General features: G+C 38.8%; 1 protein-coding gene across 1 annotated transcript in view; it reads left to right on the plus strand.

Annotated features, from left to right (window-relative positions):
- Positions 1–18793, plus strand: part of NCOA2 (nuclear receptor coactivator 2) — a 199352-nt gene that overhangs the window by 116353 nt on the left and 64206 nt on the right. The window contains 2 exon segments of the mRNA XM_030011116.2: positions 829–930; positions 1826–1998. Coding sequence (XP_029866976.1) covers positions 848–930; positions 1826–1998 — 256 coding nt within the window. The 5' untranslated portion in view covers positions 829–847.

The following is an 18793-nucleotide window of genomic DNA, read 5'->3' on the forward strand; positions in this document are numbered from 1 at the left end:
GAGCTAGGACTGCCCTGTCTTGCATGAGCTTTTTGATCATTTATATCATCTCCCTATGCCCTTTGTAATACTGATTTCTGCCTCCAGAATATTGGTACCTACTGAGGAGTATGTAATCTGGGGCAGGTGAGTTTCAGGTGCTCCTACAGTGCATAGGACAACAGACGGCCAGGAGCGAGGCAGGATTTCCACAGGTTGTTTATTGCACAAATTACAATAAGCTTGTGTTGTTTTAACACATGATAGCTTGACAAGTTATTTTCCTTATGAGGTAGATTTTATGTACAAAATATTTATCAGTTCCTCAGTGATCTCCAGTGTTGACAGATGTTTTGTTTCTATGATATTGTACATGTACTTGTGCAAGCATTATTTTCTAATTTTTAACTAAAGCTGCATGTGCTGCCTTTTCATGTAGCTGGGATACATGTTTCATTTCATGTATTTCAATTCTGTTGTATTTTTCTTGTTGTGTGGCACTATGGCTTTTCCTTTGTCTTTCCTCATGCAGCCTTGCAAAACTGCCATGAAAATTCAGCAACCCAGGCACAAAACGTACTTATCTGTTCTTACATAACTGGTAACAATCAAAGAGATGATAACACTTTGCTTGCCCAGCACAGATTTTCTTCTGAAGGAGATTCGTGTAGCATTTTGTGGCTTCATAAACACAGTGGTTTTATTGGTACCTTTCAAACAAACTCTATTTCGAATTATAGATTTGCCGAGTAAAAACTGAGTTGGGCATGGAATGAGAAACTTGGAAATATGAACACGGAACTCATGACTTTTCCACCATAACCCCTTCTTGCACTTTCTCCATTTTAGTTGCTGATATGTGTTCAAGATGAGTGGGATGGGAGAAAATACCTCTGACCCATCCAGAGCAGAGTCAAGAAAGCGCAAAGATCCTGACCAGCTTGGACCCAGGTTAGACCATTTATATCTGAAGACACTGAAAGAAAAAGACTTTAAAAAAAAAAGTTACATGTGCACTTACTTTTCAGTGTAGAAAATGACAAACTTGCTATTCTTGCAAAGAGAAGTCAGTACCAAACTACTCTGATGCAGTAATTCTGTGTTGTTGTGGGTTTGGGATGGGGGGTGGGGGCTATTGTCTTTTATTATTATTTGTTTGTTTGTTTTGAATCCAGTGTAGTGCCAAAATACAGAATTTTGGTGACAATATAGGAGCTATGTAAAAATCTTTTTTGGCTAATCATTGCAAGGAGTCTTCAGTCACTCATTGTGGCAATCTTAAGATTTTTTTTACCACCTCTTTTGTACGTCATAATCAGGGACTTGAAAAATATTTTTCAGTTTTATAGCAGTTGCATTACCAACACAAATTTTAAAGCATAACCACTCATTCACCGTTTTTTCTTATGACTGCCTGTTGTAATTTCACAAGGAGGCAGGGAGTATGGATTGTTTGGTTTAACTTTTTAAGCTGTTTTATTTTCTTATACACTGTCTCTGTATGATACTTCTTGGATTCTCAATGCCATGTGGAGGGGTACTTGTAAACATTCAAATCCCACCCCCCCAGTCAATCTTCTGTTTTGAATTTCAAATCCCAAACCTCTTCTGAAACAAAAAACATTACTGTTGGGAAAAAATAACTAACATCTTTTTTAATGCTCCTTTCCTTGTTCCAGAGGAAACCTTTCTGCTTGAGAAACTTGTAAGTTATATTTTTGTAGTGAAAGAGGGCAGTTCTCTCTGTTTTCGTTAAACTACTCTCAAACCATTTGAAATCATCTTTGAGCTGGCCAGAAGGCAAGCAAACTGATATTAAATACACTTTTATAAACTCCTCTTTCAGCCCTAAAAGAAGCACTGAGAAACGCAATCGTGAGCAAGAGAATAAATACATAGAAGAACTTGCAGAGCTGATTTTTGCAAATTTTAATGATATTGACAACTTTAACTTTAAACCTGACAAATGTGCAATCTTGAAAGAAACTGTGAAGCAAATTCGTCAGATAAAAGAACAAGGTAAGAAGACTAATTAATTGACTTTGAATATTTTTTGTGTTGATTTTTACTTTATTTTTGGCAAACCCGATAGTCTCTTCAGCTTTTCTTTAGCAAATTCCCAGGTTTTTCATTAATTAATAATGAAAAATGCTGTAACATCATGTGAATGGAGTGTGTTAAGTATAATATTCAGTATTTTAAAAATAAGCTTGACAGAAAATTAAGAAATTGCTGAGAGAGAGGGAAAATTGCTCAGTCCGATGTGTGCATCTAATGGAATTGAAATCAGTTGTGCTTTTACAAAAGTTAAACTAGCAGATGGCTTTGGGGGGGGGAAAAAAAGACTACTTACTCTTACATGGATGATGAATCCATGCAAAATAGGAATAATGTAGGAGAGTGGGATATGAAAGTATTCTGCATCCCCCCTTCTGCTTTCTTGTGTTGGTATGAATAGATATTGTGGACTAAATTATCTGCGTCCCTTAAATGATGACATCATATCCTCAACTACAATAGATTTGAAACTATTCTAATCTCCAGATAGGGTCCTGTTATAAATGTAAACCAGAGAACGTGACAGTTTTCTTCCTGTTCTTTGTCTAGAAGATTAGTTTTGTATTTCTTGTCTTTTGATATATTTCCTATTTAAAGGAAAAAACCCAAATATTTTAGAAACTTTTAATTTTTGGAAGTGGGTTTTGTGGCACAGGTCTATCTGGGCAGGCATGAATAGCACTGCAGTTGTTTGGGGCAGATTCAAATTCTTAAAGTAGGTGCGTATCATTTTTCTTTTAATGTAGAAGATTTCAGTCTCTTTATAAACTGTGTTTAGAGTGATTCCTTTGGTTTTCAAACACTTTAATTAACATCTTTCACTTTTTCAGTATTCTGTGATTTCTGTGGGAAAATAATGCTTCCTTTTCCATACTGTATGTGTGAAGTTATAAAAGTGGTGATTACGTGTTGTATAATTTAGGTACAGATTTATTTCTAAAACAAGTAAATAAGTAGATCTGCAGTTTCAGACGTCAGCCTATTCAAAGCTAAGTGGAAAGTGGGAAGTGTCAAATTGTGTCAACTGCCTCCAAAGTGGCTCGAATTGATTAATCTTCGGGATGTTCCTATTTTTCAGCTTGTTCTCTTCTTATTGCTATTAGGTTGCCATAGTTTTTTACACGGATGTTCTGGTGAAGTTGCTGTGCCCCATATTAGAAGTAGAACTCTTAACCAGGCACAGTGTCCGTCATCGTTTTGCACCTTGTTGGCTTTTGAGTTTGGGGGTTTTTTTCCTTATTTTCTTTTCTTCTTCCTTTTGTCACTTTCAGTTTTGGATTTTTGTTTTGCTGGCACCAAGAGACACATTCTCCTTATCCTTACCTGAGAAGGGATAAGGACAAAAAAAATGTGTTTTCCTGCGAAGTGGGTGCACAGAGAAAAATCTGTTAGTCCACTTGGTAATTCTCTCAGCAGCTCTAGAAAATCTAGTAAAAAATCTGGTTCTAACTAATGGCAACTTTGGCAGATCCAGGGTTTTGTTGTTCAGGACCAATATCATGAAAACAATTTTCATATTGTTATAAAATGTTCACACTCATCAGACCAGGTTGCATGTAAATTATTTAAGTCATCACGGGCCAGAATTGTACCAAAGCTGAATGTGCACTTAATTTTCTAAGCTCATAAAGTTTTATTGCAAAAACAACTGAAAATATAATTCTAAAGACAGAGTAAAATGCTATGAATGCTGTTTATTTTGACAACTAGAAGTAGTTTTTTTATTTCAACAAGTAGAAGTATTTTGCAACCCTTGAGCAATAAAGATACTAAATTACTCTTTATAATGTTGATTTGTTGCACAAGGTTCTTCAGCTGAGAACAATTAGATTGTCTGATAACTGGGTCTTTGCATAAAACTCATAGCTGGTACAGACTAGACTTCAAGCATCTCTAAGGGGCATTGCAAGTCACTGAGACCTTCAAAGCTGTCCTCAGTAGCATCTCAGGATCTAGAAATAAAGATTAGAATACTTGAAATTACTACTTTAAACTAATGAAAAGTTTGATACCGATTTCTACATAGAAACTACATCTGTTTGTTGTAATAGCAAATTTAAAAGGCTTTTCCTTTTAAGAAAAATTCAAATGACAGCATACTCTGAAATGCAACATTGTTTTGGAACAGGCATTTTATTAACAAATAGGTCTCACATATAGTAAACATTCAAACTGCACAAACAGTACAGTACACCTGTACTTCTGTTGAGTGCCACAAAAAACCTGACCTAAGCAAAGCAAACAGATTGAAGACCTAATGAGGCTATTACTATTGCTTTCCCATGTTTTTTAGGTAGTTTACCACCTCACATTGGGAATCCTGCACTTAAGATATATTCATCATTTAAATGCATTAACTTTTAAGTTGTTCCAAATCTTTCTGATTGCTTTTCCAGTGCCAAGACGTGTTAGAAGACCTTTACAATGGTGAAACATTTGCATTATCTTAACAATACGTATTTCTAAAACAAAGTCATTAAAATAATACTATACTTACATAAAGTACCATGAGACTCAGGTTAAAATCACATTTTCTTACAGTTAAGATGTTTCGTTGATTTTTAGTGTTACACTAAATACCTGTAGGAGGAAACTAAATGAACATCCTGAAATTCTGAGTGATTCTGCACTAACACAGACAAATTAAGATGGCTTAGCTTTTGCGCAGTAGATCTGCTCTGCATTTCTTCAAAGACAGATTAGATTAAATTAGTGTAAACTTACTTTACAGTTTTATTATTCAGAAGTTTTAGTAAAGGGGTTGGATTTTTGAAATGAATGCTAAAAATTCTTCACAAATTTTCTTCTTCATCTATAAATAGAATTGCAGATTAAGGTCTAATTACTTACAAAAGTTCAGTCAGTTACAAATACCTTGTAAAGCCACTGAAAGCAACAAGTTTTATAGCTGCTACTGAGATTTGACAAGGAGACCTTATTCTAGGTTCTTGGAATGCAAATGAGGAAGGAAGAAAATACAGATTGATATTCATTTCCCATGTCAAGCTTGCTGGGCTGGTAGCTGAAAAAGTAATAGATTTTTTGCTGTAGTAATACTATATAATTTAGTATAATGTTATCCTGATCTATTTTATATGCAAATATGTATTTGCAATACACTTAATCTGTTATCTTTTTATCATTTCTCACAGTATATACTTCAAAGATTCTTTAGTTGTGGTATGTTAGAGATTTGGTTTATTACAATTTGAAAGCATGTTATAAATATATGCGTGTAACTGAATTAAAAGAATTAAAGATATTTGAAAGATGTAACCATTGCATGTAGTTTTAATCTGGGTTTTGAAACGTTTTTAGTACTGGGGAAAATGAAGACAAGTTTCTTTACAAAAGCTTAATTTTCTACTGAGGACTTTTACCATATTATCTTACAGTGATTGGACAGAGATTTGTGGATGTCCAGAGGAGGTGAAAAATTGTGATTTTAGCATGAAGATGAAACAGAAGTTATATTCATGTAAATCTTAAGTGGATATTTCTCCTGGGGATTTGAGACTCGTATTTCAAGCACTTGGGAAAAAAATAATTCAGCTTTTTATTTATAGCATAAAAGTGATGTGAAATGGTGGGTTTATGGTTGTGTTACATGCTCATGAAAGTGTAAGCTCTCCTGTTATTTGCAGTCTATGTTAAGTTACTTTGAAAGAGTAATAGTCATATAAGTTGCAGATGTGTTCATAATATACACAGATGTGTACAAGCACAGTAAGTTCCGATTTGCACGTGCTTAATTAAAAAAGCTTGGTTTAGGCAAGTGTAAAGACCACTGGGGATAAATGTTCTTTTATGTGCTAGGCAACCAAGAAGTTATAAAGCCATTTGATTGTACTTAAGAAATATATTTAGCAAAGTAGTGTCTGATTGATTTTAGGATCCTACCTTAATTTTAAGAAACAACTTCAGCACTTAAGAGAGATTCATTTCAGTTGTATATGTACTGCTGAAAATGTTTTCTCATAATCTGAAGACAACAAAATTCTGACAGCAAATAAAAGGAGTCTGGGTTCTCTTCTTCCTTAGTTTACAATCAGTTGAACTGCTTCACATCAATCTCATTTGATTTCATACCTACCGCAGTCCTTTTCCTTGAATCTTGTCATCTGCCTGACTCCTCTCATTATGTTAGCATTTTTCTTTCTCATTATTGTTTTTGGTTACTCTGTCACCTTTAGGTGATTATTTTTCCTTCTAGGTATTGAGCAGGATATAAAAATTAAACCTTTGCCCTTAGTTTAAGGCTCTTTTTATCCATCATGCTGACCTCAGTCTCAGCAGATAAATAGCTCACATTTTAAAGCAGAGACTATTTGTTACATTTCACTGCTTGAACATCTCCTGCTTCAGGCTTTGAAACCTCCTTTTCTTCATTGTCTAGTTGTGCTTTTACCCTCTTCTCTGGGTATCAGCAATGCAGTAGGTACAGAGGATACTGAAGATCACCTTAAGCTTCTTCAGCAGTTTCTCTAGCTAAGCAGTCTCCTCTGGCCCCTTCAGTAGGAATGCTGAAGAATATGTCCTGACATCAAGTACAAGACATGGGTTTTTTTCTCAAGTTCCCAGAGTACCTCATTTTAAACCTCAGGTCTGCATCTCTTATTTTTCTCCTTCTACTCTCCATGCCTTTTTTTAGGATGGCATCCACTTGTCTTATTTAGATTCACATACGGTGGGATATAACCTACTGTGCCAAAGTATCCTCAAATGTGATTTTCTGTCTCATTTCCATTTTCCTGCAGAGTCCTGCTTTCATGTGTCACCAGTTTCTGAAGAGGTTTTGCGTTCTGTAGATCAGCTTTTCAGTAGTGCAGGGAAGGGATATCAGGGTGGTGATTATCAGTCTAGCTTTTAATGTACAGTTTTGAGTTGTCAGATCTTGTTTTCAGAACAGCCTTACAAGACAGACCTTGGATAGAATGAATCACCATATGAAAGCTGAACAATGTTGGGAGAAGGAAAAGTACTTGGTGAAGAGAGACATGCAAGAGCTATGGAACCTGTATGAATTTAAAAGGAAGGCTTGTTGTTAATCATATATTTCTGGTTTCACATTTGCTAGCAAAACCAGGTTTTACTTCCCTGTAGCAGTACTGCTTTGTCATCACAGGGTCACTCCAGCAGATAGTCTATTGTTGCCTCCAGTGCCAGTATGCAAGTAAAATCACTTGCTAAAGGAAAACAGCATGGTCATAAAGCTGTAATGAGGTGTTACTTTGGCTGCTGCTACTTTAAATTTTTCAGATCTGAATTTAGATTCATATTTCACAACGTATTTAAGCAACTGCCTAACTTTAAGCAGATGAGTAATCCCTGTTAAGTCGGTGGAACTACTTAAAGGTTTAAAGTTATGTGCATAAATATCTTACCAAATCAGAATATTCAAGACAAGAGAGCATATGCAGACTCAGGTTTTGTTTGTTGTTTTTTGTTTTGCAAATATTTAAGTTGGTCAATTTTACTGTAATTATATTTTTTTATGTTAATCGTATTTGAGATGGCAGAAGATTTAAAATTGATGCCAATTTTTGAATCTTTTTTTTGAAAGAGTTCTGCATAGCTATTATTATTTATGTGCTGCACTTTCAGCCTGATAGGATTTTAAGACTGAATTAAGTGTCAGAGGAATTTGTGCTGTGAAGTCAAGGAATTTATGCAGAACATTTACAAAAAAATCTATTACTGAATTTGCTTTGCTGTCTCCTCTACCTACAGCTAAGAGTGATGCACTGAAAATGGCTTTGATCTTCCCCTGTACATTGTAAAGCTTTTTGGCTAAATATCCAGTTATGTTGACTTTACTACTTGCAGGCCTCCAGAGAACTACTGATGCACTGAAGAATTTAAACTGGTTTTAGGTAATGCAGACCATCAGTTTCTTTTCTGGCTCTAATGAAAAGTAGTCATTAGCCAGCAGATCCGTCAAGTGGGAAATTTCCTGGGGTTTGCTTATTTTACTGGAGTTGTGTATCATGCAGAATACTTGGCTTAGGCCTTATCTACATGTAAGTTATGGCATTTTAACTATGCTAATAGTTTTCTTTGGAAGCAGTGTTATAATTTAATTAATATGACTTATGAAAGGAATAGCTGAAGACGCCTTTATGTCATATATCTGTGTCCACACTGTGCTCAAAGTATTGAGACAGTTGGGATTGTTCAGCCTGGAGAGGAGAAGGCTCTGGGGAGACCTTATTGCAGCCTTTCTATATATAACAGGGGCTTATAAGAAAGACAGAGAGAAACTTTTTACTGAGGCCTGTAGTGACAGGATAAGGGACAATGGTTTTAAGCTGAAAGAGGGTAGATTTAGATTGGACAAAAGGAAGAAATTTTTTCCTATGACAGTGGTCAGACACTGGAACAGGTTGCCCAGAGAAGCCATGGATGCCCCATCCCTGGAAGTGTTCAAGGCCAGGTTGGACAGGGCTTTAAGCAACCTGGTCTAGTGAAAGATGTCCCTGCCCATGGCAGGGGGGGTGGGACTAAATGGTCTTTAAAGCTCCCTTCCAACCAAAACCAGTCTGTGATTCTGTGATTCTTTTGCTTCAAGAAAACAGACAAAAATAATCATCAAACTGATAATCAAAATTGTGAAACCGGTGTAAAATCTATGTACTTAGTAGGATTTAGTGGATTGTTGTTGGTTTTTGCTTCCTAATCATGGTTGAAGTCCTATCTGCTATATAGCCTTGTTTCCCAAAGTTAATGAGGCTGTTTACTTAGCATCTGATTAGTAGATTTAGGTCTATTTTGTTATTATTTCTTTTCACTAAGAACAATAATAGAGTGGTCCTAAAGATGTTGATGTGCAGGCTGCAGACTAACCTACAGGAAATGAGGCAGCTGTTGAAAGCTCTGGTTCCACCATCCCTGCCCTCCTTCTGGCCATGAGTTTCCATCCCCTCCCTCACCCTGACCGTAGCATTTGTGCGGTTGTGTGGTGAGCCTAAGCAGTATTTTTGATTTGACCAGGAGGAGAGGATCTATCTCCCCAAGGGTCCTTGGTGGGGCCCCCTCCAACACAGGTCCAAGCATGCCAGCAATGACTGAGCCATGCACTAACGCCTACAGACGTCTTGGTGCTGTTGGGTATTGCAGGGTGTCGGGCGATGACTGTCACTTAACAAGACATGTCTCTTGTCTGTGGGCTTCAACTTTGTTGATGATGGATGACTTCAGTTCTAGAGATAATTTGCTTGACCAGAAATCTAAGGTTTGACTCCCAAGTTGTGACTCAAAGTTGAAGAGAAACTAGATGTTCACTCCTAAAGTGGTCTTTTATGGGTAGAAATAGGAATTATTGGCAGGTATTACAGGAAGACTTACTTGTTTGTTTTGCATCCTACTTGCATTTTGCTTTTCTTTGATCTTTATTTTGTTTTCTTTCATAACTTCTAAATGACGAAGAGAGAAAATAATTCAAACTCGTGGAGCATGGTTGTTTATTTTATGTTCTGTAGCTGCAAAGATGGTTGCAATCTAAGAGGTCTATAATACCAATGTTGGGGAATGCTGTAAAGGATTTAGCTTCTTCTCCCATATTTAACATGCTTTGGGGCCTATGTCTCAAGTGTTCCCTCTTTGCAGGAATATTTTCATTAAAGTTTTGGTTTTGTTGCTTTAACGATCATAGAGTGGACTATGTACTTCTGGAAGTGTAGTAAAAATGTCTTGTATAAGAAAGATGGAGACATATCTTCGTCATATTTAGGATTTTGGAGGCTACCTCCTTGCAGATAGTCTATTGTTCTCAGGCTGCATTTAAACTGTCACTGAGCACTTTAAACTTCAAAACTGTACAGTTTTTCTTTTGCAGTTTGTCATGTAATCTCTTATGAACTGTAAACATCATAAATACATTGAGCATTTTAAATTAGGAAAAAAATAAAATACAGAAATATAGGCTGGCATCCAACCCTCCATAATATGAACTAAGCTTTTGAGTCTAGTGTTTCTCACCAGCTGCTCTGTCTTCAGAGGTGTCTGGTCAATAAGAAATACTGAGTTTAAGTGCAAAAGAATAAATACTGAGTTTAGGTGCTAAAGAAGAATTGGGGGCTGCTGATTCAAGTCTTAAATGTTTTGTGTTTGTAGTCTCTTATTGCTGGAAGGTATGCAGTGTAAAGATGCCGACTATAGAACGTCAGGGCGTGCTGTGTGCTTTAGATTAGTGAATGCAACATACTATTCTCAGAAGCATGTAAAGCAAGTTAAATGAAGAAGGAGACTTCGTGTTGCCTTGACTGTCTCTGTGGAGCTTAATTTGTGGAATAGCAAATTAATTTACTGAGAGTAGTGATGATACTTCAGTCAAAATAAGATCATCCATTATAAGGAACCTAGCTTTTGTTACACAGCTTTTATCTTTTCTTTTTAAAGGCTGCAGCCTGAAAAGTGATAATATAATATTTACTCACAATAGGGTACAATGCCTATCATACAGTGTTTCCATCCTGAAAACCTGTGGATTCACAGCACATTAAAGAGGTATTGATCAAAGGCTCCTCTTTGTTCAAACTAGAACCAAGATAATTGCATCTGTTCTAAGTCATTGTCATGGTTTAACCCCAGCCGGCAACTAAGCACCACCCAGCCGCTCGCTCACTCCCCTGCAGGTGGGTTGGGGCAGAGAATTGGAAGAATAAAAGTGAGAAAACTCGCGGGCTGAGGTAAAGACAGTTGAATAGGCAAAGCAAAAGCCACACACGCTAGCGAAGCGAAACAAGGAATTCATTCACCACCTCCCATTGGCAGGCAGGTGTTCAGCCATCTCCAGGAAAGCAGGGCTCCATCATGTGTAACGGTGACTTGGGAAGACAAATGCCATCACTCCGAATGTCCCCCCTTCCTTCTTCTTCTCCCAGCTGTATATGCTGAGCATGACGTCATATGGTCTGGAATATCCCTTTGGTCAGTTGGGGTCAGCTGTCCCAGCTGTGTCCCCTCCCAACTTCTTGTGCCCCCCCAGCCTCCTCGCTGGTGGGGTGGGGTGAGAAGCAGAAAAGGCCTTGGCTCTGTGTAAGCACTGCTCAGCAGGAACGAAAACATCCCTGTGTTACCAACACTGTTTTTAGCACAAATCCAAAACATAACTCCATACCAGCTACTATGAAGAAAATTAACTCTATCCCAGCTAAAACCAGCACAGTCATGCATTTTCTTATTTCTGTAAAAGATTCTGTGTATGGACAGTTAGAAATTGGGGTCCTTGAATGTGAAATGACTGAGGGTATGAGAAACAATTTGTGGTGGGTTGACCCTGGCTGAGCGCCAGGTGCCCACCAAAGCCATTCTATCACTCCCCCCTCCTCAGCTGGACAGGGGAGAGAAAAATATAACAAAGGGTTCATGGGATGAGATAAGGACAGGAGAGATCACTCACCAATTACCGTCCCAGGCAAAACAGACTCAGCTTGGGGAAAATTAACTCAATTTGTTACCAATCAACCAGAGTAGGGTAATGAGAAATAAAACCAAATCTCAGAACACCTTCCCTCCATCCCTCCCTTCTTCCCGGGCACAACTTCACTCCCGGATTCTCCACCTTCCCCGCCAGCGGTGCAGGGGGACGGGGAATGGGGTTTACGGTCAGTTCATCACAAGTTATTTCTGCCGCTTCATCCTCCTCAGGGGCAGGACCCCTCGCACTCTTCCGCTGCTCCAGCGTAGGGTCCCTCCTATGGGAGACAGTCCTCCACGAACTTCTCCAGCCTGGGTCGTTCCCACGGGCTGCAGTTCTTCACGAACTGCTCCAGCGTGGGTCCCTTCCATGGCATGCAGTCCTTCAGGAGCACACTGCTCCAGCGTGGGTCCCCCACAGGGTCACAAGTCCTGCCAGAAAACCTGAGCCCAGTGTGGGCTCCTCTCTCCAAAGATCCGCAGGTCCTGCCAGGAGCCTGCTCCAGCGCGGGCTTCCCACGGGGTCACAGCCTCCTTTGGGCACCCCCACCCACTCTGGCGTGGGGCCTCCCCAGGCTGCAGGTGGATATCTGCTCCACCATGGACCTCCATGGGCTGCAGGGGGACAGCCTGCCTCACCATGGTCTTCCCCACGGGCTGCAGGGAAATCTCTGCTCTGGCACCTGGAGCATCTCCTCCCCCACCTTCTTCACTGACCTTGGGGTCTGCAGGGTTGTTTCTCTTACATGTTCTCACTCCTCTCTCCGGCTGCAGTTTCTGTGTCCCAGCAACTTTTTTTCCTTGTTAAAAATGTTATCACAGAGGCGTTACCACTATCGCTGATTGGCTCGGCCTTGGCCAGCAGCAGGTCCGTCTTAGAGCCGGCTGGTATTGGCTCTGTTGGACACAGGGGAAGCTTCCAGCAGCTTCTCACAGAAGCCACCCCTGTAACCAGCCCCCGCTACCAAAAACCTTGCCACACAAAGCCCATACACAATTACTACTTCAGCTTTCTGTTTCTTTTATGAAAACCCACAGTGTGCAACTGGGGGAAAAACATAGACTGAAGTTTGAAGGATGACGTGGCAAATGATCAGTTACTTGCTCTGTCATGTACATTGTTGAGCTCCTAGTGAATGTCCTCAGACAGATGGTTAGAGAGCGAAGACATATATGCCTTCTGTTTCCTTTCATCGTTAAAGTGAGTTGGCACATCTGTATGTATTTTACAAGACAATGGGTACTCTAGTGTGCACACTACATGCTTAAACACACACATACTCTCCCTCTTCCCTCTGAAAGCTAACTACTCTTCTTTAGTTCACACAAGATCAGAGCAAATGTCAGAAGAAGGAGACAGAAAAGTACATAAATTGAAGTTCTGCTAAAGTAGAAAACTTTCAGAGTAGATACTCCATAACTGGAGATGCTCCAGATATTGCCATGTTGTCTGAAATAGTATACACGTGCCCCTTTGGAAGAAGCAGCAGTGTGGTACCTCTATTCACTGAAGCTCTATTCATCTTGAAGCAGAAAGGCATGTCCCTGCAAACTTTGCTTTGCTTACTGACACAAAGCAAAATGGAGCTACGCAGTGTGCTTGCCACAGAGGGCTCTTTAACACGCAAAGGCAGGATACAGCCTAAGAGCTGGAATCTGTGGCCAAAGCCAACTCATACATAAGGTGCAGATTCTTAGTGGAAAGTTAATTGAAATTCAAAGCAACTTAATGAAGAAATTGGTAGGTTCTATCAGCCCTCCCAAACAGATCTGAACACCCTTCAAAATATATATTGTAATTCTGTGGAGGTTCTTGCCATGATGCAGGAGTCACTTGGTGAAACACTTTTGGGATGTGTTACAGAGATCCAGCTAGACAGTTAGAGTGGTCCCTTGTCATCTTAAGATGTGTGAGCACGAAGAGCACTGTCCTTTTACTGGTACTTTTTCTTCTGAGGCACAATTTCCTAGAAAGACTTGGAACAACCTGCAGTTCCCATGATCCTTCTGAGGAAGATGTCTTCCAGAGACAGGTTATTCTATGTCAAATTAGGTCTGGGCCTACGTTCAACATTGAAGAGGAAGTGTGCTAAAATATAACAATTGATTCACTTGGAAATGAAAAAAAAAGAAGAGGAAGAGATATCAAGGTTGTAAATTCTAAATATAGATTGGAAAACTCAGAGGGACACTCATTTAGATTTTTCTTGGTTTGTTTGTTTTGGGGTTGGGTGGAAAAATATCGAGGTATTTTGTGCCAATAACATAAAATTCTTCCTGTCTTCCTTCTTTTGTACAAAACCTTTCACCTCCTTAGCTTGGAGGAAATATTTGAATGTTTGAGTTTATTTTTCTATCTTTAGTTATTTCTTAGTATTCCTATTGACTTTTCTGAACGCAATGCTCCCTGTCACTAGCTGTCAAAAGTGATATTTTATGTGGAATGGATTTTCTTTGTATTTCCCTATTTTTCCCTTTTCTCTTGAAGGGCTTTGTTTTTCAGCCTTTGCTGTTTTGTTTTCTCTCCTTTTTAGTAATTGTCCTTGTCCTGGTTTCAGCTGGGATAGAGTTAATTATCTTCCTAGTACAGTGCTATGTTTTTGAGCTAGGTATGAGAAGAATGTTGATAACACTGATATTTTCAGTTGTTGTTCAGTAGTGTTTAGTCTAAAGTCAAGGATTTTTCAGCTTCTCAAGCCCAACCAGCAAGAAGGCTGGAGGGGCACAAGAGGTTGGGAGGGGACACAGCCAGGGCAGCTGACCCAAATTGTCCAAAGGGGTATTCCATACCGTGTGACGTCATGTCTAGTACGTAAACTGGGGGGGTGGGGATCGCCGCTCAGGGACTACCTGGCCGTCGATCGGCAGGTGGTGAGCAATTGCATTGTGCATCGCTTGTATATTCTGATCCTTTTATTATTGCTATTGTAATTTTATTAGTGTTAGCATCATTATTAGTTTTTCTTTTCTGTTCTATTAAACCGTTCTTAAATCAACCCACAAGTTTTACTTCTTTTCCTGATTTTCTCCCCCATCCCACTGGGTGAGGGGGAAGTGAGCGAGCAGCTCTGTGGTGCTTAGTTGCTGGCTGGGGTTAAACCACGACAGTCCTGCATTTTGTTTTTCACTTCTTCCCCAGTTATGCTCTCTCTTGCTTTCAGTGTGGCTTTAGCCATAATTTTGGGACCAGCATCACCGTACCTGTGACAGTTTTATTCCATTCACTGTTGTCTCTCTGATACTGTTTTTTCTCTTGGTGCTGCAGTAAGAAATAATCGAATGGTTTTAGGGAATGTGACAAAACTTACTAATGAATTGTTGAGTGTTACACTGATCGATATCAAGGATTATTGTGATTAATATTAAGCTTGAAAGTTGAGTTGCCATCTGTCTAGCTGCTAGAGATGCTGATTTTAACTGGACATTATAATACAGCTTGTCGGGCCATTGTACTTACTGTTCAAAATATAATTACATGTTTGCAAATAGCAATCTAAAATGTAAAGATGCCCAGTAAGCTTTTTTTTTCCCCTTGCTTTTTTGTATCAGTGATACAGGCAGAGAAGCCAGTCCATAAAATCTTTATTAAATATAACTGAGGGAGGATATTGGCTTTCTCAGGGTCGTCTTGAGTTACGGTGCAGGAATACTCTTCCTTTCCCTGAGCTCTGTGATGGTCATGGGCGTTGTCATTCATTCTTTCTTTGAAGCTCAGACAAGGGGCATATAGCCTTTATCTCAATAGCTTAAACCCTTTCCAAAGGTGGGGGGTTGGTTTCTTTCGTTGTTTTTTTTTTTTGTTTGGTTTTTTTGTTGTTGCTTTTTTAATAAGGACTTTGGCCCAGATCCACAAAAGGCTTAGAATTTGGATACTTACCTCAAAACCCAGTATCCTAAATTAGGCTGAGGCCTAAATAATCCTGTGGAAATAACAACTATTATTTAAAAGGTCTCGCCTATTGTTTCTCTAACGGGTGAAGTGAGGAGCAGGCAGCCATGTTCCTTTTTGCAAGCAAATAAGTAAATTGCAGACTGGAGGAAAAGGTTCTGGATTATCACTTCTGATCTGACGCACGGGCTTCGCTGCAGACGTGCATTACCAGCCTTCGTGCCGAGAAGGGACATGACTGGAGTCAGACCTTAGTTTTCAGCATTTCCTGGTTCAAGCCACATTTGTTCAGCATACTGAGTGCGATGATTGCCAAACGGGGGCACCTCACTGCCAGCCTGCGCCACATCAGGGCCTTGGGGCTGGGGAAGAGCAGTAAGGCTACGCAGCTGGCTGTGGCAGCGCCCGCCGCTACGACATGGAGCATCCTTTCCAGTGAGCTGCTAGTCGCCTGTGGGTTAAGGGAACTGGTTTTAAGGCAGGTCAAAGTTTCTTCTCAGAGGAGAACTGATAAAGCTCCCTGAGAAAATAGAGAAAGCAATACTGTTTGTGTTTAATTATTTTTCTGTTTATGGATTATACTGACTTATTTAAGACTAGGTGCTGATCCCTACTTCATGACTCTGAAATAGAGAACAAGAAAAGATAATGCGTAATTAATTAAGCTGTAAGTATGGTTCAGTCTATTGAAGGGAGCCCATTTGTACCTATCACTTCTATTAGCAGGCATTTTAAAATGTGACAGAAAAAATTAATGTAATCGAGATTAAAAGTGGCTTTGTCTGGATGTAAATCTTAGCAACAAGATAAGCCAAACTTTTCTAGGGTAATGAAAAAAGATCTTTTAATTTTAGAGAATATCTTAAATGATACGTGTTAATAGTCATTGCCATCCTTCCAACAGCCATACTGTATTCATAATGTACCTGAAGTAATGTAGCCACTGTTGAAGTATATGAAATGAATCTTAAACACAGTTTCATAAAGGATTTGGATTAAAAAATTCCTTTAGTAACTAACATGCAGAAGTAAACAGGTTCTTTTAGGAAGCTTTTGGTTTTCCTTCTGCTTTCCTTGCAGTAATAGGAACATTTCTGTTTCTAAATTGGCCTAAATGTTTGGCTGAGGCCTGTGATGGTGGGTTAGACAAGCAAGAAGAGGGGCCCCAGCTTCTATTTCTGAACACTGGGCTATTATAGGAAGAAAAACTTTACTTGTCCGTAATGATTTAGAGCTTTTTTGTAAAAGATTTATCGACTATAATCTGGACTATTAGAAGCAGTAGGAGCCCTGTTATCCATGTTAGCATGGACACATTAAATTAAACTTGTTTCTGTTCTTCCTTAGCTGTCTTCAATTATCTGTGCTCCATTTTGGCCTATGCTTTATTATGGAAACTTTTTTCTTTCATGGGCTCATAGGGAGCCCATGATCCATCATATTTCTTTTTGGTGCACCATATTAGGTCTCTTGAAAACTTTTGCAGTCATCGATGGCAATTTATAAAAGCAAAAAGATCTTTGCCTGTTGTTGTGAATGATCTGGTGTGTCACAAAGATTTATCATCAGCATCCTAAAATAAAGAAGATATTTTGTAATCATGGCAATGTGGCATTCGAAGAAAGGGAGTCATCTGTTTCCTTTTAACAGTTGGTGGAGTACATAAGAGTAAGACTTCAAGAAATGGAGTCTGGCTAGATTAATATTCCTTTCCAGTATGTTATTTTGGCCTAAGTTTTGGAAACCTATAAGTTTAATTAGCTTGGCAATTGCATCTGCAGATTCTAGTCTAAAGAGTGTTAACCCTTGTATCCTTATTTTCAAAATCTTGCCTGTGTTTTTACACGTCAGAAAACCAACTGGAGAGCTGTTAACTTTTGTGAAAGCAATATATTATTTCTGAGACAGTGATGGAGCCCTGTTTTGAAAGAAATTATCAGATCCTGCCATATTTCTTGTCTTTGAAAATGTCAGCTCAGCCAAAATGTTAAAGAACATCGGGCTCCCACCATTTAGACATTCATATTAATACTGTTTTTAGAGATGAATTATCAAAACAAGATGAGGTTACTCATTAAGTAAATATCTAACACTTATAAAATTGTAAATGCCAAAAAATACAGTAAAATTTTCTGTCCTAATTCAGTACATACCAAAGAAAATAATTACTTCGTTAAATTGAGGGATGCCAAATATTTGTATCTAATATTTCAGTGCAGAGGTCAGTTAGCTTGGCTCTTTCTTTTGAAATTCAGCCATGTTAATGTAACAGATTTTAGGTCAACGCTGATGGATGCGTGGCATTTGTTATCATGTACAGTTGAGTAGTTTACGTGAGTGTTTTGAAGTCATCTAAATACCAACAGAGGCAAAACTGTTTCCTGGATATGTAAGTGTTTGTGTATACAGCTACAGATACATGTATTTGAATCTGCTTATCTGATTCCAGAATAGAATAATAAGTGACTGATTAAATTGAGGGTATTTTTGGGTAAGGCACTGATAGCCAATGTACTTCATCTACCATGTGTACTCCTTTGTTGTCCAAGTACTCTATTTTAGGCTCTTATAAAATATCCTAAACTACACCACAACCAGTCAGAGATTTGAGGTTATACTGGTTACGACACATTCCTAGGAAATGTAAATGCAAAAAAAGCCCCAAACTCCCAGTATTTAAAAAAGCATTTTAAACCAGTGAAAATTATAAATTCTCAGCACCATCCTGGATGTTGGCCTTTTGATAAGGAAGTCTCCTGGGCAGGCAGCACCTTTGATGATTAATTTATTTATGCTCTTTCTCTAGTCAGTCAGTATACACTGGAAAGATAGTGTTAGTGATCTTTTTGGAGAAAAGAGAAAGAATATAGCCTAAAACCACAGGAATGTATACACACATGTTTGATTTTTTTGAAAATTTAGTGGAAAAGGTCCATGTTGCAGCATGCCCAGGAGTTCAACAGGTGATGGTCTTGATAGAAGCTTAATTCCACATTAAAGAGATGAAAAACAATTTTCCACTCACAATGTCGTAGTCTGACGTATCCTCACAGTTTAAAATGAGGCATAGTTTCTGGATCCAGGGTTGCTTTTAGTCTTAGTTTAGATTTCACTTAAATGGTAGGATGACAGTTGTCCTTCTGTGTCTTTACTGATAAACAAAAATACTAGAAATACTCTCAGCAGGGAAATTACTTTACTTGCTATGTTCTTTTGTATTTTTATTGCATGCTGGGAATGGGTCAAGCCGTTGAGGATGTGGGGTCCTGGATAGGACACTTTATTCTTCAGTTCAGCAGCAGCAAGTGGGTTGTAATTCTGGGGTTTACTCCAGTCCCCCCAACTTGGCAGAACCTGGTGACCTTCTGAGATAATCTCAGGTGTGAATAATCTCTGCCACTGCATTAAGTAGATAAATCTTGGAATAGCGCATACATATTTCTGCAAATA

This window comes from Aquila chrysaetos, chromosome 4 (assembly GCF_900496995.4).
Source record: "Aquila chrysaetos chrysaetos chromosome 4, bAquChr1.4, whole genome shotgun sequence".
Classification (NCBI taxonomy): domain Eukaryota; kingdom Metazoa; phylum Chordata; class Aves; order Accipitriformes; family Accipitridae; genus Aquila; species Aquila chrysaetos.